We start from the raw sequence: 26,828 nt of genomic DNA, 5'->3' as shown, positions 1-26,828 counted from the left end.
ATGGGCTTTTTTTCAGTGGTGGAAAGTAACTCAGGGCCCTTACTGAAGTACTATCCTGAAGTACAATTTTGACATACTTATACTTTAAGATTATGTTGATTTTCTGCTACTTCATACTTCTACTTCACTACATTTAGTATGTAAATATTCTACTCTTTGCTCCATCACATATATTTTACACTTACAAATGCAAGTTACTTTTCACATTAAAAAACATGCTTATACGTTCGTATATAAAGCATCTAAAATTATCTGAGTGTTGTCAAAGTATAACAGGAAAATGCTCTTAAATGTTTTCACTAGCGATTAAAAACAAAATAACATAATATTCTAAGCTAATATAACTTAGTGTAAGGAGCCATTCTGCATGACTGCTTTTACTTACCTTAAGCATGTTTTGTTGATAGTACTTCTGTACTTTTACTTAGGCCTGAGTAGCATTTTGAATTCAGGGCTTGCAACAAGTTATTTTTAGACTTTGGTATTCCTCTTTTACCAAAGTGAAAAACGTGAATACTTCTCTATTTGTTTTTTTTTTTAGTACAAAATCCTGCTTGAAATTGTTTCAAAGACTACAAAAGAATGTTGAAGAATTGGAGTGCTCAGATTTATGAATGTGTGATTTGGCAAGATTTTAATAGTCAAGAATGTGTTGAAACATGACATTTACATCAGCGTGCTGCGTTCACAATTATTTAATTTCTGATGTTTGACCGCCCTCTAGCGAACCAAATCGGGAAGTACAGCGCGTTGCAGTACCACATGCTGGCCAGTAGGTGGAACTCTCGCTTACATGGAACCAAAAAAACACAGAGAAAGAGAAAAAAGGGGAGGAAGTCAGGAAGCCGCCTGCCTGCCTGCCTGCCCGTGACAGCCGTATCAAAGAAAATCACTGTAAAAAAACAGAAAGAAAGGCCGGGACTTGAGCTTCAACTCCAACTCTTGTCCTTTCCAGCCGAGAATAAGACTCCCAAACCGCCGCCGACATGTCGAAGAGCACCGTGTCCGCCCGCTTCAGGCGAGTGGACGTGGACGAGTACGACGAGAACAAATTTGTGGACGAGGAGGACGGGGGAGAAAACCAGCTGGGTCCCGACGAGGCAGAGGTGGACTCCCTTATCAGGCAATATCCTTTACGTGATTAGCTAGCCGTATGTTAGCATACGCGATCCGCCATGAAAAACCAACAGTGTATTAAAAGCTACGACTTCTGTGCATATTTCCTCTCCTATATGATCGCTCTTGATGCCTGTTTGAATGGGCGTTTTGCATGCAGGCCGGTCACTGTTCAGACTTGCCTGACAGTCACATTCCAGGGATTTTTGCCCCAAGACAGAACAGGCTCTTTATGTATATTAACTGCAAACTAGTGTGTATTTACATAAGTACAGGTTCAGCACTTAATATTTTCGAGGCCCGTTTTAACTGAAGTGTCTTAAAATGCTGGTGCAACTTAACTGTGTTTGTGCCTGTTAGCACGGTGAGAGGAGTGTTGCAGAAGCACAGCTTTGCTTCGTGTGCCAGAAATCAACTTTTTCTGCAGCAGTTACGTTAATACAGCAGTTACATTTTGGGTGGAGGTGTAGATGGTGAAGTTTGTGCAGTGTCTGGGTAAAGCCTGTAGCCAGCTGAGCCTTTTTCGCCTATTTCATAGACCTTATAAGGTATGAAAATGTTCTACTTCCTCATTGAATGGGATGGTTTCCTCCCTCCTCATATTACAGTGGAGGAGAGTTAAAGGGCTGGTTCACATTTTTTTTTTACAGTTTGGTGATACAATTTGATAAATGTGAGCGTGAAACAATATTGACATGCCTTTATGTAATGTGTTATTCATTCTGTCTGAAAAGAGGTAATTTTTTACTGTAACAGTGGAAGATAATTCAATGATTTGTTTAACTCAAGAAGACTCCGTCCTCATATCATTATTATTATTATTATTGTTATGTTAACCCCTGCTAACTTGTTTCCAGAATGAGTGTTGTGGATTTTGTCGAATTATGTTTACACTAAGAAGTTGTCTCTTCACAGCATTTTCACATATGAAAATGTGAGTATTGATTCAACAACAGATTGGGAAAAAAAGTTGAATCTGTCCTTTAAGGTGGTCATTTGAAAGCTTGTGTAAAGGCAAGGCAGCGTTGTGTTACAAGTAAACTCTATGCAATTCACATTAAAATGGACGTGCAGACCTGCAGGTGGTGAGGAACCCAAAGCCACACACCTACAGTAACAACAACAGGAACAAAGTCACAAAAATCACCTTCACCACCTTAGAGATCAGCGTCAGAAGCTAATTATCAGTAACACGGAGAATCGTGATGCTTGACACTACGTTTACGTATCATATTTGAGCTCGAAGCCGTTGCTGTCGCATCCTTAACCCTCCCTGCACAGGAAATCTCATGGAGGCTTTGCACGCAGTTCTGAAGAACCCGCCAATCAACACAAAGAACCAGAATGTCAAGGTGCGTCTGGTTTTCCTGGTGTTTCAAGTGTTTGCCATGATAATATTATTTTATATAAACCACTTTGTAGGCTTTTACACTCTTGAATGATGAAATTACTGATGACGTTTGTGTGGCAATTTAAACACAATGATGTCTGCTGATGTAAATGCATCATTTTTGAAAAGCAGCTAAGATCTTGTGACAATTCAGGTAAGGAATAAGTGATTCAGATGTCCGGAACCAGACTTGTAATTCACTCAACTCACATCTTGTCTTATCTTCTCAGGATCGCGCAGAGGGTTTGGTGCTGAAGGTGCTCAGTGCCTTTAAAAGCAGCGACATTGAGAAAGGGGTGCAGTCCCTCGACAAGAACGGTGTGGACCTGCTGATGAAATACATCTACAAGGGCTTCGAGAGGCCATCAGAAAACAGCAGCGCGGTCCTCCTGCAGTGGCATGAAAAGGCAAAACTTTACTCTTCATTGTTGACAAAGTTGCAGAGGGAAAGTTTCCCAGAAAAAAACCCCCGGACAAGCTCTTGATTTTAAACAATCACCAGTGGAAGGTTTTCTCTCCTGATAACAATTCTAATAACCCAAACTCCGAGTGTCTTAGCGTCAACTTGAGAAAACCAGAATTAATTTTACTCTAACATGTCAACAAAACGTGATGAAGGTTAAGAAATGGTGACAGTTGAATGATGGTCAGGAGTGGGAAGTATGAATGCTAATTAAAGAGCCTCGTGTTGAGAAGGGTGGGACTGAATGTATTTTCTCTTCCTGTGTGTCCAGGCTCTGGCGGCTGGAGGAGTGGGCAGCATCGTCAGGGTACTCACAGCGAGGAAGACGGTGTAAGAGAGGCAGCCGAGGATCAGTTCACTCCACATCTCTACAGGAGGACTGCATCTGTACTGTACCGTTCACGTAATCTGACAGATAGCATAGCGACTCAAAGGAGCAGCTGTTTTTTAACCCAGTGTACGATCCTGCTGCGTTCAGTCTGAAAAAGAAAAGAAAATCAGATCTGGGTCACATTAGGTTAAAATAAAAAAGGGTTTTCTTCTTTCTTCCTATGCACGATCACAGTCTGCTAAATTCCTCACAGGGTGCTACAGATGAATTCACACCCCATCTGTGTGGGATGCGTCCCTGATATTTTAACAGTATCCCACCCTCCTCCCTCTCCATGTCATTCCTGTGCAGCAGCGGTTCCCAACCCAAAACGCTGGTCAGCATTTGAGTATTGATTTTGACACGTCCCTCTAATATTTTGTCTTGTTAATTGCTATACGGGGCAGCACGGTGGTGCAGTGGTTAGCATTGTCGCCTCACAGCAAGAGGGTTCCAGGTTCGAATCCCGGTCTGGGCCCTTCTGTGTGGAGTTTGCATGTTCTCCCTGTGCCTGTGTGGGTTTTTGGTACTCTGGCTTCCTCCCACAATACCAAAAACATGCACATCAGGTTAATTGGCTACTCTACATTGCCCCTAGGTGTGAGTGTGAGAGTGTGTGGTTGTTTGTGTGTTGGCCCTGCGATTGACTGGCGACCAGTCCAGGGTGTACCCCACCTCTCACCCGTAGTCAGCTGGGATAGGCTCCAGCTCCCCCGCGACCCTGCCGGATATACAAAATGGATGGATGGATGGATAGTTGTTATACCTTTTTTTTAATTAACCTCAGCCTGTGTGACGAGGAGTCACCAGCAGACCTCCTTTAATTTAAGCGTTCGGGAGCCGCTGCTGTACACAGCTGATATGAACAAACACAGCAGCGTATCCAGCTTTGCTTCTCTCAGGAAAACTCTCTCGGTGTCGGTTTTTCGCATCATTCCCTTGTGTCATTTGCGCAGTAGAGACTTCCTGGTGGAATAAAAGCCTGATTCTCTGTCAGTAAATCCTCTCACTGCCTCTCGACATAACACTTTAGCAGCGGGAGCATCCTGAAAAGCACAGTCACAGATGGAGGGTGGTGGATTTGGTCACGGGGGTCGCCGTGCACTTGCGGGGGTGGGGTGGGGTGGTGTCATCCATCCATCCATCCTTTCACGCTGCCGGCTGCCCCAGTTAAGTATTATTACCCACGATGCATCTCCACTACCACTCTTATTAATCTCATTTTACTGATCCTGACATTCTGTGTACGTCTGTCTTGTCTGTCTGCTACTGCACATCATGTGGCTCTGCTGTTTAAAGGAGCTGCATTTTGTCTGTATTTCAGGAAAATGACCCTGAGAGTCTTTTATCAGATTGCTTTTTTTTTATTTTTGGTATTTAACAGAAAGGTAATCTAGGATTAAACATTTTCCTCTTTATAGTAATGACTTTTGCCTCGAGGCTAAATCCCGACTTGATCAACATTTTTTAAAAAAAGTTGTTTTAAAGGCTTAACAATATCAAGAGAGACTAAGATAATGATAATATTTTGGTTCTCTGAAAATGGAGAGGGAATTTTATGTGATTTTAAAAAAATATATATTGTTTGCATGATTCCATGGTAGAGAGTTTTAAGTATTTTCTCAAGCATTTCATACCTGTCTTTTGTACACGTTTATGTGTCTCTTCTGGAAGATTTAAGCGGAAAAACGGAAAAGTAAAAAGTTTTATCTGCCTTATCGGGTAGATTTCCTCTGTTGCCAAATGATTATTATTTTTGCTTCCATGGAGAATTTAGTTTCCATTGTGTGCTAGAGAAGGATTTTAACGACCGAGTGATGGCGTTGTAACAGCACAAACTAACACAAAACCGCGTTTAAAGAAAAAAAAAAAGAATGTCGCGGTTTTGAAAATAAACAGCGCGTGGACGTAATGACGAAGGACGTTCAGCTCCTGCGTCATGTTTCGTTCCTGCTCATTTCCGGTCGCGTGAGTGGAATTTCTGATTGGATGTTGCTTTTGCTAAAACGCATCGCGAGTCGCTTTCTCACCAGTTGATGTTTAGACGTGGCTTTTCATGTGTGAATACTGTCATCAGCCATGATGCATCCAGACATTAGATTCCTTTTTCTCTAATGCAGTAACGTCTAGTTTTACATGTAAGCGAAAAGGAGAACGTTATGGTTTCTTCTTCTTCTTCTTCCTCTGCCTCACGTGTTCTAGTCGGAGACGAGGGAGAATACTAAACTGATGTACAAACTGCCTTATTCGATATTCCTTTTTTTATGTTTGTTCGTTTTTGACTAAATAAATAAATAAAAGGTATGAATGCTGATTTTGTTGTGGGTTTTGATGTGTTGATGCGTGCGCACACTTAAAGATAAGCGGATGCTAAACGGCTCGTGGACGTGATAAAATAACGTTTCAGCTAAAGCTAAATGTGTAATTCAGAACAGGGTGGTTTTAGCCTGCTGTTATTAAAATGTATAAATTTTAAAAAATAATATTTGAATTTGTTTCGTTTGTAGTCATTTTTTTTGCTGAAAGATTGAAAAAACAAAACAAAAAACAACTGGCCTCTGATTGGCTGTCCAAAGCATGAATCTCAATCATGTGATCGCTCGAGACTTATTCAGCACTTTTTTAACAATAACAAAGAAACTTTTTTAGTCATATGGTTTTAGACATAAACTCACCATGAATTCAAGTACCCCTTAACGTAAGCCGCCATTTATTTCAACTATTTATCCATTAATTTTAGCTACCTATTAGCTGCTTAACAAGGACCAGAAGTGTTTTCTGCAATGGTACTGCAGACATACAGTACACGTGCTTAATTTCAGTGTATATTCATTTATTACAAATTTATTACAAAATGGATACAATAAGTTCAGTATAGCAATACATCATGAGAAAAAAAAAACATATGTACAAGTCATAAAAATAAAATACATCCTGGTATCAGCTATTGGAAGGCGCGGTACGGCACAATGAATCAGTGCGACGATCGGATGGGGTTTGATTTGATGCACTCGTGTGAATGTTAGGCCACTTCCTGAGGTTGTAGAAAACGTGCCAGTCAAGTTTTCTATCGCCAAAATGAGCACCACATTTGAACAGTCACAACTCCACTGCGGTGACTGATGACACAAGGGATAAACACAGGTGGGAACTGCCCATTTTTCATTCAAGCAATTCCCAATAAGTTAATAACAGAGGTAAAAAAGAAGAAAAAAAAAGAAGCCAGGTAAGATTTCTTGAGTAGGGGCGAAGCCTACTTTTTGAGCCAGTGGTGGACGCTTTGGCCTTGAGAAGCAAAATCTTGTTGATCTTATAAATAAATCTGAACGGACAAGGGAAAATAAGGCAGAATATAAAAACATTTCACTGACAAAGTCCCGGCAGACTGAGGTGAGGAGCCCAGGGATCAGAGCCAATAAACAGCCAGTTTCATCCAAGCCTCCTGTTAACCTCCAGTGGCCCGTATGCACTTTAATCTACTTCCTTACGTCTTCAGGGCTGTATGCACTCACTGGTCTCTCTTCGTTTACCGACGTGGAAACTTCCAAAACCACACCCACTCGCTTATTCATCTCAGTGGTGCTGCATGTGGCGGACAGCGAGTCATCGCCGCACCTTTGTCCCTCATTTAAAGTGCTCTCAGTAGGGGTAGGCAGAGACGGCGATGTAGACGATGAAAGTCGTCTGGTACTCGATGCCCCCGTCTTCGCTGTAGGAGAGGGCTCGAACCTTCATGCGGTACGTGTGGGGCTCTCGTAGCGCCTGTGTGGTGAACAGCACCCCCTTCAGGTTCTCGTCTCGCAGGGCAAAAGGTAATGTGACGTCCTCGTCCACCGCCAGGAAGGTGGTTCTGGGGTGCATCACTCCGTCTTGTGTGTAGGCCACCAGTCGGATGAGGTCCTGGTTGGCTGCGATGCCAAAGGGGAGAGACAGCAGCTTGTACTCCAGGGCGTAAGGGCTGAGTGCACACTCCAGGTCATTTGGTGGGCAGTTCTTCAGGCAAAACCTAAAAAACACACAGCAGATTTCAGTGGAATGGGATGGAGGACAGATGAAAAATAACCATTATTGTCTAAGATTGTCTAAAAGTATTATTTAAAGAGAATTTACAGTGTCTGTAATGTATCGAAGATATATTCTTGAACCAATTCTACACAAACCAAAAGCCAAAGAAACCTATCAAAGGGAAGCATGTCATTTGTAGAGTCAGTTCAGCCGAATCCAAAGAACTCACTTGGTTTACAGTGTAAATGCTTGGGTTTCACATTTTGTCACAGTATTAGGATAATATCTAAGGAAATGTGACATTTGATTTTTACAGAATTAATATCCAGGTAAACCACAGACCACAGGTTCTTCTCATCATAGTTTTCGTCAACAACCTCGATAACTAAATAAAACTAGCAAAAAAATATACCGAAATCTATTTATTTTTGTCAATAAATAAAAATGAGATGAAAATGATTGTCAGAGACAAAATCCAATTCAAATTTTGAGACAAACCTTTTAATAAAAGGTTTAATAAACCCAAACTGGTCCCAGTCCCGTAGAATGAACACATAATTTAGTTTGTGGTTGGATCTGTGGTTTGATCTCTTTAATGCGTTAATCCTAACTGAGTGTCCTGCTGTGAAGGTTTACCCAGTGGCTGGATCCCTCTGGTAGTTTGGTGGGCAGGGTGTGTCAATACACTGGTAACTTCCTCTCATGTTAAAGCACATCCGGTTCGCTCCACATTGGATGTTTTGTTCAAGGCACTCGTCTATATCTTTATGCACAAAAAAACAGCTTATCATTATTACAGCACAAGGTATAATGAAGTGATGATGATGTTGGGGGGCGGGGCACAGGAAGTAGCTGGTTGTTTCTCACCTTGACACGTCTTGCCGTTGGTCATGAGTCGGTACCCGGCAGGACAGAGACACCTGTGGCTCCCTGGTGTGTTCATACACTCATGCTGACAGGCATCCCTCACCTCACACTCATTGATGTCTGTGGGTGTAACACAAATGCGCACGCACACATACACACACAAACAGCCACAGAATGACATACAGGACATCAGAGAACACAAATGGTGTACAAAGATGATAAAGACACACAGACAAACCCTAAGGAGACAAGAGACAGGTTCTCTATTAACTTCTGTCCTCTCCCTCGTCTCAACCCTGCCTGTCTCCATAGTTACCTAAGCAGGAGCCACCCCTGGACTCAAACCCTTGCTGACAAACGAGGAAGCCCTGCTGTGAGGAATGTACACGAGTCTCTCTGCGACTCCGGCTCCTGTAGCGCCCCCTTGTAGTGGCTGTGTAGGAGTGGAAGCTCTGAGAGGCCAAGTTATGGTACAGTCGCTGGTAAGAGCTGCGCTCGGGAGAGGATTGAGAGGTTCGGTAGCCATACGAGTAACTTTCAAAGCTGGGCAGACGCTCCAGACCAGCGCAGGATTTGCCATCCCCCAGAAGGTGGCGCCCCGGCGGGCAGGTGCACTTGAAGCTGCCGGGAGTGTTGACACACTGGTGGGCACAGGGCTGTGGCAGCAGCTCACACTCATTAATGTCTGCCCTCAACACAAAGAAAGACCAGCACCAGGAAAAGACAAGAGCACAGAGTGAAAGGAAAGAAGGAAAGAGGGAGAAAAAGGTGCAAAGATAATGAAGAAGAAACAGAAAAAGATGATGGATGAAAAGAGCAATTGAGGTGGTGCGGGCCATGAAAATAGAGGAGGGAGATGAGGATGAGGGGGGACAAAGGGTATATGTCAATTACCCCACTGTACACCAATACATTTTCATGTCCCTAAGACAGAAATGTATTGAGACTAAAAATATATTTGTCTCAATTTAATGAGAGACTGAAATTATCTCCTCTATTATCAAGTAAAATGAATGCTTTGAGGACAATAACTTCAAATTAAATTCTAAATCTAGTTTTATCCAAGGAAATGATATCAAATCCAATTCACATTTGATATCAGGTACAAAATCCAATTCATGCGAGATAAATGTGTCACAGTCATCAGCGTACAATGTTAATAGTGTCACGAGGGGAACAGTGAGTGTATGCCATTACAAAGCAACTCCAGGAAATAGCCAGATCCAAACATAAAGGTAACAATAACAACAAAGTCAGAAATAGAAGAGAGTGAAAACAAGAAGAGCTGTGAGGTCGTGGTGCTGGTCTTTTTATGGTTGATGTGCCAAAGAAAGACACATTTCAATCTCCCCTCCTCTTGAGTCCTGTTTGAAAACTTTCTCTTATTCCTGTCTGAGAGTGTGATTAAGTAGACATCAACCCAGAGCTTAAGAGAACCTGGCACCATGCACTGAATCTTTACAGGGTCTTTCTGTTTAAAGTTATGAGTTAGTCAGCAGTTTTAACAGCAGCATTTTAGAGATGTGAGCAAGCAGCAGCAGGATATACATGTCTGAACTACAGTGCAGATGACAGCAGACACTGAGCAGGAGTGAGTCACTGACACAAAGAGAGAAGTATGCTGAAGTATGCAGCAAGCAAGCTGATGCGAAAGGGGAGAGCAGTGCAAAAATGTTTCACACTTTTTAACTGCTTAAACGGGCTGTTCAAGCTCAGCTAAACAGAATTACACGAGAGCAGGTGGACATATTGCCTCCGCCTGATCACTGCAAATGAAGTCCTTCAAATGTCATAAAATACTGGATTGTGTTTATGATTTGCCTGATGAGGGGTTGACAGGATAAAGGATGCACATACCGACACAGGGACGTCCCACTCCCTGAGATCTGTAGCCACGTGGACAGGTGCAATGGTAGCTGCCTCTGGTGTTCTCACAGATTTGATTGTATCGGCACTGATGAGTTCCATCTCTGCACTCATCGATGTCTGCAACAGGCCACAAACGGTAAGGATGTTAACCCCGGTGCAAGACTGAAGTTTCTCCCAGTCTGTTCTTCTTTAAAAATCGTTAAAAATACTCTGTGGCTTCACAAGAACTGTCGTGAATACTCACCTACACAAGTCCCATTGGCACCTTTGGTCATACCACTGGGGCAGAGGTCAATACAGGTGTAACCGCCCCGTGTGTTTTTACACTGTTGATCTGAACGACAAACCCTCTGTCTGCACTCGTTTATATCTGAGGTGATGGGAAGGAGAAGAGAAGAAGTCAAATCCAGAAATGGTTTCGTCAAGGAAATTATTTCTGGCGAGGGCATGCGACTGTACTGTTTCAAGAAAAAATTCAAGAATAGAGTCCATTTATTATGAATGATAGAGATAGCAGCTCTGTAGCAGCCTCACCTATACAACGGCGGTTCCTGAGTTGAAAGCCCGGCTCGCAGGCGCATCGGTAGCTACCAATCGTGTTCAGACAGTGTTGATTGCACGGGTTGGACTCCTGGCACTCATTTACATCTGAGCAATAGAGAAGACGACTGTCAAAAGTTTCATATCGGCAACACTCACAACAAATGTTCAGCTGGTCAGTGAAGCTTGCTGGCCTGGTACCTGTGCAGCTGAGACCATCAGCTGTTCTCCTGAAGCCACGGCCACAACGCATCACACATCGGTAAGAGCCAATCGTGTTCTCACAGTCCTGTCCATCATGGCACACGTTCCCACCCAGCGAACACTCATCGATGTCTACAAGAACGAAGCGCACTGAATTATTCAAACAATGGCCTGTTTGTGTAACAGTAAAGCCAACAGCACAGATTCTGACTGATGTACGTTTGTGAGCTGTTGTGTACCCTGACAGGTCCGGCCATCAGCTGAGATGGTGAGGCCTCGAGGACAGGAGCAGTAGTAGGTGCCCATGGCATTGTGGCAGGCATGAGAACAGGGGTTCCCGACCTCACACTCGTTCTCATCTGCAGATCACAAATAACACAGAAACAACAACACTGCAACAGTCAGAACAGATTCAAGCACACAATGAGAAAGTTCTCCTGTTGTACACACTGTTAAATTGTTTACTGGTGCTTTTAAATCCTCTCTGGATCTGTAAGGGCAGGTTTTTAATAGACATATCAAAACTAGACATATCAATATTATTAAATAGCCATATACTACAGTTCGGTTTAAATGACTCTCACTGATTTAGGAACAGATTTGTGATGAACAGTACCTGCACAGTAAGGCCCAGCAGACACCAAAGTGAATCCCTGAGGACACTGGTTACTGCGGTCTCCTGCAATCACGGAAACATTTCATCATTAATTTAAGATTTACTTTTGAGACAAAACATGCAAGGGAGAACAAAGACCAGATGTAAAAGGTTTGCAACATCAGAGGAAAAACACACAAAATACTAATAAATTGGCAGCATAGTTCAGCCAATCTCTATTCAATTAAGCCGACATTCTATCCTTTTACACATCGGTATTCTCACCCTTGGAGATACTAGCTTGGATGCTATACTCCAACATCTCCTCCAGAGGGTGGTAGCGAGTGGTAATGGCTTTGGCATGCAGCATTTCCACAAGGTAGGGCATTTTGCCCTTGGACAGGTCGTAGGTGATGGTGTGGTTCCAGGAGTAAGGTACACTCTCCCTGTCGATGCTGAACATGCGGGTGGACAGAGCGTATAGCTGGCCTGGGCCTGTCTGGATGTAATCCTCCGTGTAGTCCTGAGTCCAACAAAACGTGAGGCAGCTTTACAGTATAAATCATGTAAATTGTGATTTGGAATAAACAGGCTCAAACAGAGTTGAAATCACAGGTAGGATTCCTTCCAAATGGCCACACTAATAATCTGGATACTTTATTTATTTACCTTGATGCTGATGTCAGCGTGTGAGGGCAGCTGCAGGATGTGTCCGCTCACTACGATGTCCAGCAGCAATGCGCCATCTGAGTCCAGGCCTCTGGAAATGTGGGTCATCCTCAGGATCTCACCTACCACACCACAGACATTTGTAAGGTTTCAACCTACCAATCTTATGCACATCCAAAACCAAGTCAACAGTTTCACTGTTTTATTAACAGTCTACAAGCACCAGGGTGAACCCATACTGTGCATGTGCACATAGATGGCCGTATAATGACACGAACACACTAAGGCCTGCCCGTTCTCACCTGTGGCAAACTCCACTTGTGTCTCTCGCCTGAAGATGCCTCCTGTTAGCGTGTAGCCATTGACAGCCTCTCCTGCTTCCTGTGCAGTGGTCCAGTAGACAGGGTTCAGGATCGAGATGAGCTTCCTCATGGCAGGACCTTAAATGCAGAAGAAGAGCACACTTCATTTATAGGGAGATTTGCTGTGTAACGTCAGAGGATGTAAACAAGTGAAGCTGCTGGAAAACTGACCTAATGTCCTTGGCACATTACTGATTGTAGCCTTGATGATTCTGCCGCCAGTCTTGCTGTCTGTGATTGTGGCATTGAGGATGGCGATACCAAACTCAATATCATTGATGTTCCCAATGATGCTTCCTCGGGCTTTCTGGGGCCCACCTAATAAGAAGGGAAGGTATTTAAAATGCTTTGAGTGTTGCACTCAACAGCATACATGTACAACTTTATTTAGAAAAATTCCCTACCTGGACAGGCCTGTGTATTACACCTGGACAGCTGAGAGGAGTCTCCTGGACATGGTCGACCACCGTTGCTAGGAGACGGACTATTACATAGACGGACACGTGTCCTCTCTCCACCCCCGCAGGAAGCAGAGCACTCACCCCATGGCTGCCATGAGCCCCAGTTACCATCAACTGCAAAGACAAGGCCCCCCAAAACATCATCAGGCAGGGAGTCATTCCATGTGTTCACAGCATGAGACAATTTAATCTCTTTGGGATGCATTAAATGATGAAATACACAGTTTGTGGTTGCAGTTTCAATTAGTTTAACTGAAACTACCATCTTGCAGTCAACAAAGTTGTTTTCCTCTCTTGTCTCATGTTACTCACACTAAACACTTAATTCAGTATGAAACGCAGAAAGATATTTCTACACATTTAATTTGAAGGGCATTTTATACACATGAAGGAGCATCTCTACCCTCAGCCCTGTTGACCCGAGACCCAATCTTAACAATGCTGACTCACCAGGACAGTTGGCTGTGCCACATCTCTGTATCTGTGTGTCTGCGCCCGCACATGCTCTCCCACCATTGGCAGGTCTGGGGTTGTCACATGTCCTGTAGCGCCTCATCTGACCTCCGTTACATGTCTTGCTGCAGCTGCCCCAGCTACTCCAAGGGCCCCAGTTACCGTTGACTGAAAAACAGACAAAATGTGAAGGAAAAGAGATAAAAAAAAAAAAAAAAAGAATCGAGATACAAGACAGACATTTTTACAGGCAGACAAACACATATCGGGGGATACATTTGTTTGCTAAGATAGTAAGGCAGAATAAAAGTTAACACAACTCACTCGGGCAGGGGTCACTGTTACAGAAGTCAATGTGCACGTCGTTGCCTTCGCACTGTCTGCCACCATGTTGAGGGGCAGGGCTTGCACACAGGCGTGTCCTCTGCCTGGTCCCGCCTCCACATGACACACTGCAGGCTCCCCAGCTCACCCAGGATGACCACTTCCCATCAACTGGAAGGCACAAGGAAGGAAAAAGCAGGAACAGCAGTCACAGTGAGACTTTAATATTTGAAGTCTGAGTGTAGTAATTCACAGAGAGAATGAGAATACGCTCTAAAATCCCATTTTATCATATGGTTAAACAATCCCTACACTCTCACCAGGACAAGGTCTCTCCTTGCACACTTGTGTTTGGGTGTCTGAGCCCTCACACTGCGGCCCGTCAAATGCTGGTGGAGGGTTGTTGCACAGCCGGATTCTGGACTGCATACCCTTACCACAGGTCTCACTGCATGGGCTCCATGGCAACCAAGACCCCCAGTTACCTGCCACTGCAGGAGAATAAACAGGTAGTCAGTACACGCAGGCCCAGAGTCACATTTCAGCCCAGTGATGAAAAATAACTCCTAATGTTTCCTCAAGTGTTGTGCTCAAATGCAATCTTTATTTTATTTAATAATTATAATCTGGACTCAAAGCTGTTAAAGGTAAAGTTTTATAGGCAGGCAATTTTTTTATATGGGACGTGAAATTGAGGTTAGACACAATACAGGAAACGAGTCTGGTTACTCACCTGGACAAGGTCTGACACTGCACATGATGACCTCCACTGCCTTCCCCTCACAGGGCCTGCCTCCATGCTGGGCGGGAGGACTACTGCAGGTCCGGACCCTGGTTCTGTTGCCCTGACCGCAGGTACGGGAACACTCCTCCCAGAGAGACCACTCTGACCAGTTACCATCCACTGCGAAAGGACAGAGGTACAGATTTCATCACTAGGACCCCCCCTGACACACACCTGATTTTCCAACGCTCTCTCACCTGGACAGGGCTTTCCTTGACAATTTCGTGTCTCTGTGTCTAATCCCGCACAGTGACGCCCTCCATTGGCAGGGAGGGGATTGTTACACTGTCTCAGCCTCTTCTGGGAACCGACACCACAGGACACACTGCAAGGAGCCCAGTCTGCCCACTCTGAGAAGCCCCCGTGAACTGGAAAACAAATAAATGTGCATTAACACAGCATGTCTTTAGTCATTTGGTCAGTTTAGATGATTGCTTTTGGTTTCCCACCTTTCTCCACCGAGGAGGACAAAGCGAACGATTTTATCTTTGATTGTGTTAAAATTTGACTCAAAAAATATGATACAACAACAACAAAAATAAAATTCAGAAAATTTCCAGCTCACCTCGTACAGTCAGAGTGACCCTCACCAGCACTGATCCTAGCAAGTTTCTGGCCACACATTCATATTCAGCTGTGTCCTCCTTCTGGGCGCTGCTGATCCTGAGGGAACCGTTGGACAGGCTGGAGAAGCGGTCGTTGCCCAGAAGGGGGCGCCCCTGGCGGGACCACTCTATCATGGGGGTAGGCTCACCAACCGCCTGACAGTTTAGGACAACTGTGGTGCCAGCATCCACCACCGTCTCCACTGGCTCTACTGTGATGGTGGGTGCACCTGGAAGAAGGACAGATCCACATCTAAGCACTAATAAAATAACTCTGTCCTGATGATATCACTTTGAGGCGAAATCCTAAGTTAGTTTTCTTTCAGGTGATAATGTTTTGTTCATGTATCAAATGCCAGACTGTATACCAAGTGGTGCTGGCACTTACTCTGCAGGGTGAGTGTGACACTCCTTTCCACAACCCCGGCATCATTTGTTGCGACACACATGTAGTTTCCTGCATCTTCGCTCTGAATAAAATTTGATGAAAAAAATGTCATTATCACAACAACAATAATCACAACAAAGGCGTATATACTTTAGAAATGTCAGTCTGAAATGAAAATACTTCTTGCATAAAATATATTTGATTACAGATGAAGCTGGAAAGGGAAGTCGCGTTTATGTGATGTTCGACAGTCGAGCCACTAGAACACTTAAGTTAATTAAGTATGCATTGAGTACTAGACACAAAAGCTCTCAGTCTCGTATGTTTTCTCACCACTGTGCCATAGATGGCCAGAGAGCCGTTGTCCAGCTGACGGATGCGGTTGTTGATCTGGATGTTTATTCCATTTTTGCTCCAGCGGATGGTGGGCAGGGGGTCTCCCCGAACCTCGCAGTTCAGGATGGCGTTACCGCCCAGAGGTTCAATACGGTTGGAGTGAAGGTCCCCATCGATGATAGGAGGCTCTGGAGACAGACAGAAGAACTCGTTAATCTATTAGAAGTGTAGAATTAATCTACACGGAAGTTTCAAGTGTTTATTAATGTACAGTATTTTTCAACAACATCTCCTACGAAGACATATTTTATGAGATTACATCTGTGTTTTTCTATATTGTCATTCAGTATCCGTTTATACAGCAGACTTACTAGTCAACAAACACATGAATAAACATTACTTCTAGCTACATTATCATGTGAGATATAATGTGAATAATAAACCATTTATTACATGTTTATATAGTGTATACTTATGAATGCCAAATTGTGGGATTTAAAGGGCGAACAGTCACACAGGTAAAATGAAGTTGAGTGAAACAGCATGGTTTTACCTTTGACATAGACGAAGGCCAGCGACTTGATGGTTCCTACGTTGTTTTCTGCCACGCAGGTGTAGGTGCCGGAGTCGTCTTTGCTCACTCTCTCTATCACCAGCTCGCTGTGGCCGTTCACATGATCGTAGTGAACTAAAGCGTTAACAGAGTTGAGTTGTTATTTTAATATAAAAAATGAAGTTGCTCTGGTGGATTTTGGTGCATATTTGATTTTTTAGTAAATACTCTTTGTACATAAAGCATTTTCCTTATCAGTGGGGATCTTGCCATATACCTGGGATGATGTTGTTGTTAAAGGCCCATGTGATTCTAGGTGCAGGGATGCCGCTGACGCCACAGGCCAGTAGGAGGCGCTCTCCCTTGTTGAGGGCCACATCTCCAAGTAGCTCAGTGAAGACAGGGTGAGTATGAACGGACAAGATCACCGCCCGACTGTCCTGTCCAACTGCGTTTGTGGCAATGCAGGTATAACTGCCTGCGTCGTCCAGCTGTGGCCGACGGAGGGGAGATGAGGAGATTGGGAATATACAGAAAAAAAAATCAACTTGCATCTTTATGAGGCTACATGAATTACTGATAGGAGAGCTCTATAAAATATGTAACACTTGGATGTAACCACATTCATCTAAATTTAACACACATTTTACTTTCCATCAATCTACAGACGTAAACACACAGAAGGATAATTTATTGTTTTCCCCGTGTCTGTCTTAATTTCCCTTACCTGAGCGATGTCGATCACCAGCTCTCCAGAAGGCAGGATTGTATACTCCCCTGTTGTTTCAGTGAGGGGATTACCGTCCTTCTCCCAGGACAGGCTGGGCTGAGGGACCCCCTCGGCCACACACACCAGCTGAGCCTGACTGTTTTCCACCGCTGCTACCTCCTGCTCTCCACCCCGTATGGAAGGTGGGACTGCAAAGGTAAGCAGGTTCATTTTTCATTATCACACTGATCTTAAAACATTAGTCTAAATATGGTGTTTGCATGTGGTCTAGAACATCAATAGAATAATTTGACTGAAACGCACTCTGTACAGTGAGGCTCATCTCCAGGCTCGCCGTGCCCGCTGCATTGGCTGCAGTGCAAGTGTACCGTCCAGTGTCACTTGGTTGGATGAAGGCGATCTGCAGAGATCCCGAACTGAGCACCCGCTGGCGTACAGATTCACCGAGCGGCTGCCCGTCTTTATGCCACGTGACAGAGGGGGGAGGGGAGCCGTCAGCTTGGCACTGCAGCGTCATGGAGGAGTCCACAGGTGCCAGGTACATCTGAGTCTCTGAGCCGATTACTGGAGGAACTGCAGGGCAAAGCAAACGGAAGCACCACAGTTAAGTGTTAGGATGACAAACATGAATTCAGATGACTGAGCGGAGTGAAGGTTGGAAGACAACTAACTGTTCCCTACCAGGATAAAGGGCACATATTTATGACAGAGATTTGTGCAATCAGTCAGATTTTATATTGTTTTTCTTTTGCAAAAGTAGCCTTTAAAGCAAAGTCAAAGCAGTACAAAACTGCTGAACAGTTCATAAACTAAAGTTGCTATGACTTGAGAGTGTGCCTGACCTTGTACTCTGAGTTTGGTCTTGCCCAGCGCAGTGCCTGCAGGGTTTTGAGCCACACATATGTATGTTCCAGAGTCCATCACAGAGGCTTTAGAGATCTGCAGACTTCCATTAGGCAGCACTGTGATACGTCCACCTGCCATGAAGCAAGAGATGTGATGATGATGTTATAACTGATTACTTATGATGACAGACACACACACACACACACACACACACACACAGACAGGATAAATTACCTGTGGTGGGTATATTGATGCCCTCCTTCTGCCAGGTGATGGTGGGCCTGGGCGAGCCTGTGGCCCTGCAGGGCAGAGTGACGAGATTATTCAGGATCACATCCAGGGTGGACGGATGAGACTGGATCACTGGGAGCTCTGAGGAGAGGAATTGGAAAAGAGTGACGCATAGGCAGGTCTCACAAAAAGGATAAATAGATAAAGTAAAAGCACACCAGAGTCATACCGCAGTTATAGCCTACTGTAAAAATCACATAATCAATTATTTTCGTCATTAAAAATGTGTACCAGAAAGAAAACATGGCTTGTTGCACTCTACACAGCCTCCAAACAGCAGCACATGTCTTGATATATTGTTTGTCAGGATGGTCTTACCCTGCACTATGAGCTGCACATGGCGGTGGGTGGAGCCTGCAGCGTTCTTAGCCGTGCATGAGTAGCGTCCTGCATGACTGAGCTCAGCTGAGGTGATTTCTACCGGACCTGAGAACACACAGTCATGCACCAAATCAACATGATTAATAAAGCTTAACAGTGATGACAAGTACTGCTTATGTTCATCAAGTAATCAAGTTAGTAACACATTTATCACTTTGTATAATACCGCAGTTTGAAAAGTTGTACCAAATTAAAATTGTGTGTTTCTAGAAGTTTTTTTTTTTGCATTAATATGATTGTGACCTGTGGACAGGATGCTGTAGCCTTGTCCCTCTTGGGGAAGCTTCATGCCATCTTTGCTCCAATGGATTGTGGGCTCTGGGACGCCAGAAGCAGTACAGGCGATGACCACTGGGGACAGTCTGGTCACGACCAGCTCTGTGGGTTCATCTGCTATAGATGGAGGAACTGGAGGAACACAAGTTAGAACATGTAAGGAAAATATCTGATCTTTGTGGATGATCTAGAATATAATTACGCTATAATTATGATGGATTAATCAGCGACTGCTGTGTTACTCACCGTGGACAGTGAGGTTGATGGATCTGGAGTCTTCCCCTGCCTCATTAGTGGCCACACACTCATACAGCGCTGTGTCTTCCACTGTAGGTGCTATAACTACTAGGGAGCCTGATGAGAGTAATCTGGAGATAACAAGAAAAGTCAATATCTCAGAGTAGTTTCACTATGATGTCCATCTTCCCCAAATGGTTAAAAGTTAATTTAACAGTGAATCGCTCAAGCTATAAAGCCATTTATATTTACTCTATTTACGTAAATATAAATGATCTCTTAAGTTCTAGTTTTGTCTTGGCGTTTTTAATCTCGAGTGAGAAAACAGAGAGGGAGAAAACCTGGATCAACCTGTACATATTCTGATTCTGGTCAGTATTGATGACTCGACCATTTTTCATCCAGCTGACAGTGGGTTTGGGAATACCGGTGGCCTCGCAGGACAAGGTGGTCTGAACGTTGACTGTAACCGTCACACTGGTGCGGCTGTCAGCGATGGAAGGAGGGACTGAAGGAAGATAAGACCCGTAAAATTACTAGCTGAGTTGTTGTTTGTGGCTGACTCAGACAATATGAAAGTATTCGTTTGTGTATGTGTTTTGGGTGCACATACGGTATTTAACACCCACCATATACTTGTAGATCCACTCGTTTGCGTTGCGTCCCAGCCTGATTAGTTGCCATGCACAGGTAGCGGCCAGTGTCGGTCACCTGAGCAGAGTGGATGTGTAATGACCCATCCTCTGCAAAGGTGTACCTGCGTTTGCAGACGGGGTAAGAAAGGTATTAAAACACTAAAGAAAAAATTCTCTATCAGACCTACGTCATGTACTTAAAGTGCTCATTTAATATCCTGGAAACAAGACATTCATCACACAGATTAGTCATTGTTATATCAATGAACATAACAGAAGAAGAAAAAAATCTACAAAAATACATCATTCTCACATTTACCTGGGGTTGTTTCCTGCCAATATGGCACCATGTTTTCTCCACGTGATGCGAGGTGGCGGCACTCCACTTACAATACACTCAAGCACTGCTGGCTTGTCGATGTGCACTGAGACCGCCTGGGAACCTTCCTTGATAGTTGGTGCAACTGAAGGGACACGTGACAGATACATATTTTACTCATTTGTCACTAGGTAATATATTCAGCTCTGGAACTAATTAATTGAAAAAACAAATTCTCCTCTTCCTCAGCTCTGTCAAAAAAAAAGACATACAGCATCGTTATAGGTAGATTAGTTAAAAGATGTAACCTTACCATTGACGGCCAGGTTAAACTGTCGCGTGGTTTTGCCGGCGATGTTGCTGGCCACACACGTGTACTGGGCTCTGTCGCCGAGCTCAGCCATGTTGATCTGTAAGTAGCGGCCACTGGACAGAATACGTACGCGAGCAGAGGCCTAAACAAAGGTAAAAATGAAGGTATAAATTTGTGACTACGCTTTAGGAGAAGTCATAGCATCGTGCGGATAGTTTGTCAGCTTGATGTATGACCTGCAGTGGTTGGCCATCTTTGAGCCAGGTCAGAGTTGGAGGCGGAACAGCATCTGATTTGCACTCCAGAGTCACCTGTCTGTTCTGCAGCACGGACACGTCCTGAGGTGTGCTCTCCCCCGCAATGTTTGGGGGAACTGGAACAGGAAAACCAGAAAGAGGCCGTCACTGACATGGATTTTATAGTCCAATCTCACCTCACCTCAATATTGTCAAGCATGACAGCAGAAATATTAGTAAATTGCTTGAATGAATCGATCACCCACCATGGACTCGAACCAGGAACTCCTTGTCATCATCTCCTGCTGGACTGTTGGCTAAGCAGCTGTATCTGCCTGTGTCCTCCAACTGAAGTATAAATAAGTACGAAAAAAGATGTTGTCATAGAAAAGAAAAACTGATTAAATTTATATTATGATTTTTGATTGCAACAACCCTTGGTGGCTGACCTGTGCTGAGGCTGCCCGGAGCACCTCCCCTCCCCGCAGGAGGCGCAGGCTGTCTGTTTGCGGGAGCGGGCGTCCATCCTTCAGCCAGGTCAGCGAAGGTGTAGGGATACCCGAGGCCTCACAGTGAAGCTCCAGAACATTGTTAACCACAACAGACACCTCAGCTGGTGCGCCTGAGCCCTTGATGCGCGGAGGGTCTGACAAAGAAAAACCAACAAAATTTAACTTCTCATCCATGAACCAGAAGCTGAAGCTGGAGAATACGAGCTCTACTCTATTGCTTTTACTCACCCAGCACTTTCAGGTTGAAGTGGCGGCTGGCTTGACCAGCAGTATTGTTAGCGATGCAGGTGTAGCGTCCTGTGTCGTTGACCTGAGCCTGGATGATTTGCACAGTGGTATTCAGGTTGAGGAATTTGAGGTGGGTGTCAGGAATTAGAGTCACTCCTTCTCTGAGCCAGGACATAGTGGGGTTTGGGGTCCCATCAGCAATACACAGCAGAGAAGCCAAAGTTCCTCTGACTACAGTCACATCCTCTATGCTCCCTGCTCCGTCCAGACTGGGAGGGACTGAGAAGATGAAATAAAAGACACCAGTTATCATTATTGCTGAACTGCACATGGAGATCATTGTTTTATGATGACTTTACAAGCAAGTAATGTTTTCAGACTCACCATGCACCTGCAGGTTATAATGTCTGTTGTCCACTCCTGCTCTGTTCGATGCCACGCAGGTATAGGTGCCACTGTCAGACACCTGGGTTCGTGTAATCCTAACAGATGTAAAAGGTATAACATATAAGGATCCACTTAAATTTTGATTCTAAAACGACCAAAAACCTAATTTGGTTATGCTACAAAAATAGTGTCTTGAGACCATTGGAGGAATTCTTAGACTTAAGTTTTGAACCCAATTATTGTGAGACAGCACGCTGTAGATAATGAAGCGCATCCCATAGTGAAATTATGAAGAGTGAATTTGCATACGGACTTCAAAGAAAACAAAGAATTTCGCATATAAAGAACCGTGGGAAGAAAAGTGTCTCCACCAACATAAGATACACAAGAAGTTGTGCCATGTGTTACAAACTCTCCTCAAACCCTGACCACTGACCTACCGGAGCACCTGTCCAGCGGAGAGAAGCCGTATGTGGGACGACACCGGTAGAGGCAGGCCATTTCTCAGCCAGTTGAGCTGTGGCGGAGGAGAGCCTGAGGCAACACACTCAATGCTAACAGAACTGTCCAGAACTGTGGTCAACTGCTCAAGTGTCTCGCTGTTGCCGTCTATCACGGGAGGCACTGAAAAAGGCGATGGAAATGGAGCAAAAAGTAAGCAAAATCTTCACGTCATCATTAACTGACTCAATCTGTTTGAAATGGACGACATCTGTAATGTATTTGAAAAAAACGAAACAAATGAAACCCACCATACACATTCAGATTGAATATCCTGTCTTCTTCTCCTGCCGTGTTGGTGGCCACACATGTGTATTTGCCACCATCACTGGTGTGAGCTCCGGTCACAGTGAGTGTGCTGCCATCTGGACTGATTCTGAACACAAAGGCAGCAACGCGTCATCTGTCTATTTTAACATCGTCTATCGCTCGGTTGGCCAGCTGCAAAATCCCTCATTTGTTTCTACGTTTCTACTACTGCTTTTCTTCTTGGCAAGCATTACCTGAGCCCCATGCTCCTCGTATTGTTGATGATTTCCCCATCCTTCAACCACTGGATGGTGGGAGTCGGGGTTCCCCGGGCTCGACAGACCAGCTGGATGCTTTCATTTAGCAGGACTCCCACTTCACTGGGCAGCTCTGACCCAGAGATACTGGGAGGGACTGAGAGAAAATTACTGGTCTTAGCAAAATCTTGTAAATACCCTGAGAACCATGAACTGGTAAGGACATGTATTTATATGATAACACCTAAGCTTGACAAGCTCGTCTGCATACACGTAACACATAATGCCTGAGAAGAATGTGTTGTAACGTTCTGTGTGGCTTCTCTGGAAAACAAATATGTTTTTGCATTTCTTTAATCTGGTTTATAGAAAAAAGTTTATGGACACTGAGGCCATGTGTGTGTGCACATACCTTGTATGGTGAGGTGGTATCTCTTGTGCGCCTTCCCCTCCACATTAGAGGCCACACACGTGTAAGTGCCGCTGTCGGAAAGCTGTGACCGTGCAATCTGCAGCTTGCTTCCTCCAGAGAAGATGTGCATCTCCAGAGACTGTGAGTTCTCTAAAAAAAAATATGAAATTCATATATTGGGTTGGGTATGTTTGCCATGACAAATCAACAGTACTTACTTATGTAATGTTACTCCTTCCCCTTTGGCTCATCTATGATTTAAATGTATCATACGGATAAATAAATACCTATGGGTCGTCCATTCTTCAGCCAAGCGAGGCTGGGGGGAGGGATTCCAGTAGCGTCGCAGGCAAAGGTGACTGGGTTACTGATGGTTTCCACAACACTCTCCTCTGCTGGGCCATCGATACTGGGAGGCACTGAACAGAGAGGCAGACAGAGACGTTTCTTTCATATTAGATCGTGAGTGTTAAACATTATTTGAGAATACAACAAATTCTCAGATTTTATTGAATAAAGTCAGAAGTCTAATGTGCTACCAAAGATGTTCAAGTGGAAGTTCTTGTCCACTTGTCCAGCAACGTTGGTGGCCTTGCAAACATACTGTCCAGTATCAGACACCTGAGGAGGAGAAGGGGAGAGAAGAGGAGGAGGATGAAGCAAACAAAACATTACAAAGAATAGTCATTTAGTTATCAATACACAGGAGTGTCAGGTCAGTATTCCAATGGAAGCACAGAATTCATGTTAAATGATGATTGGACTGATACCGAGTATCTCAGTGGCTCGACTCAGCCTTATATCTACATTGTATCTGCTTCGGCAAAACTGATGTGGCTGACCCCACTGGCTCCTTTAGGTGTCTTAAGCTAATGCCAGATCATTTTTAAAGACATGACATAATACTGTTGCTGAATTTACTTGGGAAGTCGTAGCTTCTACGGCTGAGGCAACACAGGCAAGAGTCACTCCTCCAAAAACTTTAAACAAACCAAAAAACGGAATAAAGACAGCCCCGCAACGCCAACACTTTTCGACTTAACATGCTGAAAGATGCTGCTAAAAAACATGGTACCCATTCATCTCTTACCTCTGAGCCTTTGATCTCAAGCATCTGTCCCCCTGCCAGGACACGCAGGTTGGCTGATTCTGTCACCACACGGCCGTTCTTGTACCAGGTGATCGTGGGAGGCGGCACAGCGTTGGACTCACACTCCAGAGTCACTGACTTCCCAACGAGCACATTCACCACCATGGGGGAGTCCCCACTATTGTCCCTGATGCTTGGAGGAACTGAAAGGCAGAAGAGAGCGAGAAAAAGCTATCGTAAGTCCAAAGTCAGGCGCTTGGTGTACAGCACAGTGTGGATGTGAACTCACCGAAAACTGTGAGGTAAATGTGCTTGTAAGCCTCTCCTGCTGCGTTCATGGCCACGCAGCTGTACTTTCCTCCATCAGATACTTTTGCTTTCAGAATCTGCAGTGTACGACCACCTGCAGACACAAACCGAAAGCTCATATATCCCAGTATTCCAGCTGTTCTTCTAATGCGAAATGGCCTCAGTTGTCACCCATTTGTCAGTGCAGTACCTGGCATGATGAGTGCATTGCTATTGGCCTGAATGGGGCCTTTGTCATTTAACCAGCTCAGGGTGGGAGGAGGGAAACCAGTGGCTTCACAAGAGAGAGACACAAAGTTGTTCACCACCACAGTCACAGTCTCCGGACTCGGGCCGATAATGGTGGGAGGCACTGAAAGGAAAAACATAAGAAACATTCAATATCGCTGACAGTATTCTTACAGTTTCTTTTCAAAGTGCAGCTCTGACACTTCATCAGTATTGCAGGCTTCACAAGTCTTTAAAGGAACAGTACACCCAAAAATAAAAATTATTGGGAAGTTGAGTGAAGCTTTTAAGTCTACAAAACATTTTCACAGCAAAACAGCACTGCAACGTTCACTTAAACAAATGAAGAAGCAGGGTAAGAAAAACAATCATAAACATAAAATGACACCACACAGCTTGTCCACTGTAATCCAAGTCTCCAATGTTATTTAGACCCTTTTATATGCCAAAACCTTCACTGTAGCAGCTAAACTAAAAGTGTATACTGATTTCCTTTTTCTTGTTTTTTGAACGTTTTAAAAAATGCCCCCAGCTTCTTCTATTGTTTAGGAGAACAGTTGCAATGCTATGCTGTGACACTCCAGCAATGTTTTGTGGAGTGAGCAGACATTGACTGAATTTTCATTTTTGTGTTAGCTATTCCTTTAAGCAGTACTGTGCAATCTGGGTGATCATTTCATGAACTGTTAATACAGTTTACAATGTAAATGTAATTTTCTAACCATAAACATTGAGGTTGAAGGATTTTTCTGCACTTCCAGCCACATTGTCAGCCACACACACATAGCGCCCTGTGTCAGATACCTGAGCAGTCAACACCTGACGGGTGAGAAAGATGGAGAAATTTAGAATCTGGTAAGAATACAGAGCATAGATATAATACGACATATTTCTTTATTTTTAATGAGACGTGCAAACGTGTGTCTGATTTATTTGGAGAAATCTCAACACCTTACGTGAGTGTCCACTTTGTACATTTACAGCTACACACACATCATATCTCATAGATGATTATAAACTGTAGACATGGATTTTTCAGACAACTGAATCCTTGAATGGGCTTTAATGCAAAAATGTGCCATGTTGAAAACCAGCTGCCTTATGCTTGTTACCTGAAGTGTTCGCCCATTGGACAGGATTCTATATGGGCCATCAGAGCTGACTGGCAGGCTGTCCTTGAACCAGGTGATCTTGGGGGTGGGGTTTCCATCCACGTGACACTCCAGTTGGGTAGTTTTGTTGACTAAGACGGTGACCTCATCAGGCGAATCGTTGTCTGTTCCCCGTATGATCGGGGGCACTGTTGCAGCATAGAAATTCACCGTGAGAAACCGTCCTCTTTGTTAAAGTGACACGTGTACCACAAAGAAAAGCGATTGTACTCACATAATACCCTAACATCATACTGGATGGAGTCTTCTCCGGCTTCGTTGACAGCCACACATGTGTACCTGCCAGAGTCTTCAGCCTGGGCTCTGGGAATCTGTAATACTCGCCCACCTGAGAATAAAACTGGGAAAAGTTAGCAGGAACTCCTTCTTTGTCTTGCTCCCTCTATTTCTTTCTGTTTTCGTGTATGTCTCACCCGGCAAGATCAGAACTTTGTCATTGGAGGTCAGCAGTTGTCCATCCTTGTACCAGGTGAGTGTTGGAGGGGGGACAGCATTGGTCTCACAGTACAGAGAGATGGGATTGTTGAGTATCACATCTCGAACATCCCCTCCAAAGCCCGGGGAGGACGTGGCATCACCAGCTCCACCCGGCCTGTTGAAATTAGGTGGAACTGAACACGGGAAGGGAAAAAGAAAAAAATATTTAAGCCTCCTTTGAACTTCTTGGAAACTTTATTTTAAAATGTGGTCGAGAGCACAATCCATGGCTGTGGCTCTGCATTATCTCAACAGATGCCGACTTTGAAAAGAACGGCATTATTTAAAAAGCACAACCATTTTCAACATGCAGTATTAACATTCCAGTAAAAAATACACAAAGAGCAGCACAAGAATACTCTTTGAACCCATGAAATTCACACATAGT

The 26,828-nt window shown here is 44.2% G+C and overlaps 2 protein-coding genes across 5 annotated transcripts in view; one reads left to right on the top strand and one right to left on the bottom strand.

Moving 5' to 3' along the window:
• The first annotated feature begins 821 nt into the window (after nt 1-821).
• arpc5b (actin related protein 2/3 complex, subunit 5B) lies at nt 822-5,653 on the top strand. The gene is made up of 4 exons (XM_046392322.1): nt 822-1,126; nt 2,396-2,468; nt 2,737-2,913; nt 3,241-5,653. Exons 1-4 carry the CDS (start codon nt 987-989, stop codon nt 3,301-3,303), a joined length of 453 nt encoding a protein of 150 aa, XP_046248278.1. The 5' UTR covers nt 822-986; the 3' UTR covers nt 3,304-5,653.
• A 507-nt stretch (nt 5,654-6,160) lies between these two features.
• Nucleotides 6,161-26,828, bottom strand: part of hmcn1 (hemicentin 1) — a 79,813-nt gene continuing 59,145 nt past the window's right edge. For 2 of the 4 annotated variants that reach the window (XM_046391153.1, XM_046391155.1), the window contains 54 exons: nt 26,377-26,574; nt 26,178-26,291; nt 25,904-26,091; nt 25,514-25,610; nt 24,754-24,915; nt 24,544-24,657; nt 24,255-24,457; nt 23,704-23,785; nt 23,452-23,583; nt 23,165-23,314; nt 22,750-22,909; nt 22,498-22,622; nt 22,186-22,369; nt 21,743-21,840; nt 21,359-21,637; nt 21,068-21,264; nt 20,885-20,966; nt 20,619-20,755; nt 20,383-20,524; nt 20,070-20,214; nt 19,745-19,872; nt 19,467-19,623; nt 19,125-19,246; nt 18,846-19,010; nt 18,540-18,647; nt 18,165-18,302; nt 17,927-18,061; nt 17,388-17,657; nt 17,082-17,272; nt 16,632-16,845; nt 16,355-16,489; nt 15,799-15,989; nt 15,466-15,547; nt 15,038-15,307; nt 14,670-14,840; nt 14,422-14,592; nt 14,009-14,179; nt 13,689-13,859; nt 13,362-13,532; nt 12,855-13,025; nt 12,622-12,768; nt 12,391-12,528; nt 12,089-12,210; nt 11,705-11,942; nt 11,441-11,503; nt 11,064-11,183; nt 10,822-10,956; nt 10,615-10,728; nt 10,325-10,450; nt 10,069-10,197; nt 8,528-8,896; nt 8,212-8,331; nt 7,981-8,107; nt 6,161-7,345 (listed from right to left, as the gene is read on the bottom strand). In XM_046391153.1, the coding sequence (XP_046247109.1) occupies nt 6,979-7,345; nt 7,981-8,107; nt 8,212-8,331; nt 8,528-8,896; nt 10,069-10,197; nt 10,325-10,450; nt 10,615-10,728; nt 10,822-10,956; nt 11,064-11,183; nt 11,441-11,503; nt 11,705-11,942; nt 12,089-12,210; nt 12,391-12,528; nt 12,622-12,768; nt 12,855-13,025; nt 13,362-13,532; nt 13,689-13,859; nt 14,009-14,179; nt 14,422-14,592; nt 14,670-14,840; nt 15,038-15,307; nt 15,466-15,547; nt 15,799-15,989; nt 16,355-16,489; nt 16,632-16,845; nt 17,082-17,272; nt 17,388-17,657; nt 17,927-18,061; nt 18,165-18,302; nt 18,540-18,647; nt 18,846-19,010; nt 19,125-19,246; nt 19,467-19,623; nt 19,745-19,872; nt 20,070-20,214; nt 20,383-20,524; nt 20,619-20,755; nt 20,885-20,966; nt 21,068-21,264; nt 21,359-21,637; nt 21,743-21,840; nt 22,186-22,369; nt 22,498-22,622; nt 22,750-22,909; nt 23,165-23,314; nt 23,452-23,583; nt 23,704-23,785; nt 24,255-24,457; nt 24,544-24,657; nt 24,754-24,915; nt 25,514-25,610; nt 25,904-26,091; nt 26,178-26,291; nt 26,377-26,574 (8,636 nt within the window). In that variant the 3' untranslated portion in view covers nt 6,161-6,978. Of the gene's footprint in view, nt 7,346-7,980; nt 8,108-8,211; nt 8,332-8,527; nt 8,897-10,068; nt 10,198-10,324; nt 10,451-10,614; nt 10,729-10,821; nt 10,957-11,043; nt 11,184-11,440; nt 11,504-11,704; nt 11,943-12,088; nt 12,211-12,390; nt 12,529-12,621; nt 12,769-12,854; nt 13,026-13,361; nt 13,533-13,688; nt 13,860-14,008; nt 14,180-14,421; nt 14,593-14,669; nt 14,841-15,037; nt 15,308-15,465; nt 15,548-15,798; nt 15,990-16,354; nt 16,490-16,631; nt 16,846-17,081; nt 17,273-17,387; nt 17,658-17,926; nt 18,062-18,164; nt 18,303-18,539; nt 18,648-18,845; nt 19,011-19,124; nt 19,247-19,466; nt 19,624-19,744; nt 19,873-20,069; nt 20,215-20,382; nt 20,525-20,618; nt 20,756-20,884; nt 20,967-21,067; nt 21,265-21,358; nt 21,638-21,742; nt 21,841-22,185; nt 22,370-22,497; nt 22,623-22,749; nt 22,910-23,164; nt 23,315-23,451; nt 23,584-23,703; nt 23,786-24,254; nt 24,458-24,543; nt 24,658-24,753; nt 24,916-25,513; nt 25,611-25,903; nt 26,092-26,177; nt 26,292-26,376; nt 26,575-26,828 lie in introns of those variants that run through there. The other 2 variants (XM_046391154.1, XR_006843554.1) reach the window with 2 other exon arrangements.

The sequence above is a fragment of the Scatophagus argus genome, chromosome 6 (assembly GCF_020382885.2).
Source record: "Scatophagus argus isolate fScaArg1 chromosome 6, fScaArg1.pri, whole genome shotgun sequence".
Taxonomy (NCBI): Eukaryota; Metazoa; Chordata; class Actinopteri; family Scatophagidae; genus Scatophagus; species Scatophagus argus.
This window is presented reverse-complemented; position numbering and strand designations above follow the sequence as displayed.

What these genes read in the sequence shown, in the direction of transcription:
- arpc5b (XM_046392322.1), top strand. Translation starts at nt 987, where the DNA reads ATGTCGAAGAGCACCGTGTCCGCCCGCTTCAGGCGAGTGGACGTGGAC. An exon ending in GTGGACTCCCTTATCAGGCA is followed by an intron (nt 1,127 to 2,395) that starts ATATCCTTTACG and finishes CCCTCCCTGCAC; the next exon opens with AGGAAATCTCATGGAGGCTT. An exon ending in CAAAGAACCAGAATGTCAAG is followed by an intron (nt 2,469 to 2,736) that starts GTGCGTCTGGTT and finishes TTATCTTCTCAG; the next exon opens with GATCGCGCAGAGGGTTTGGT.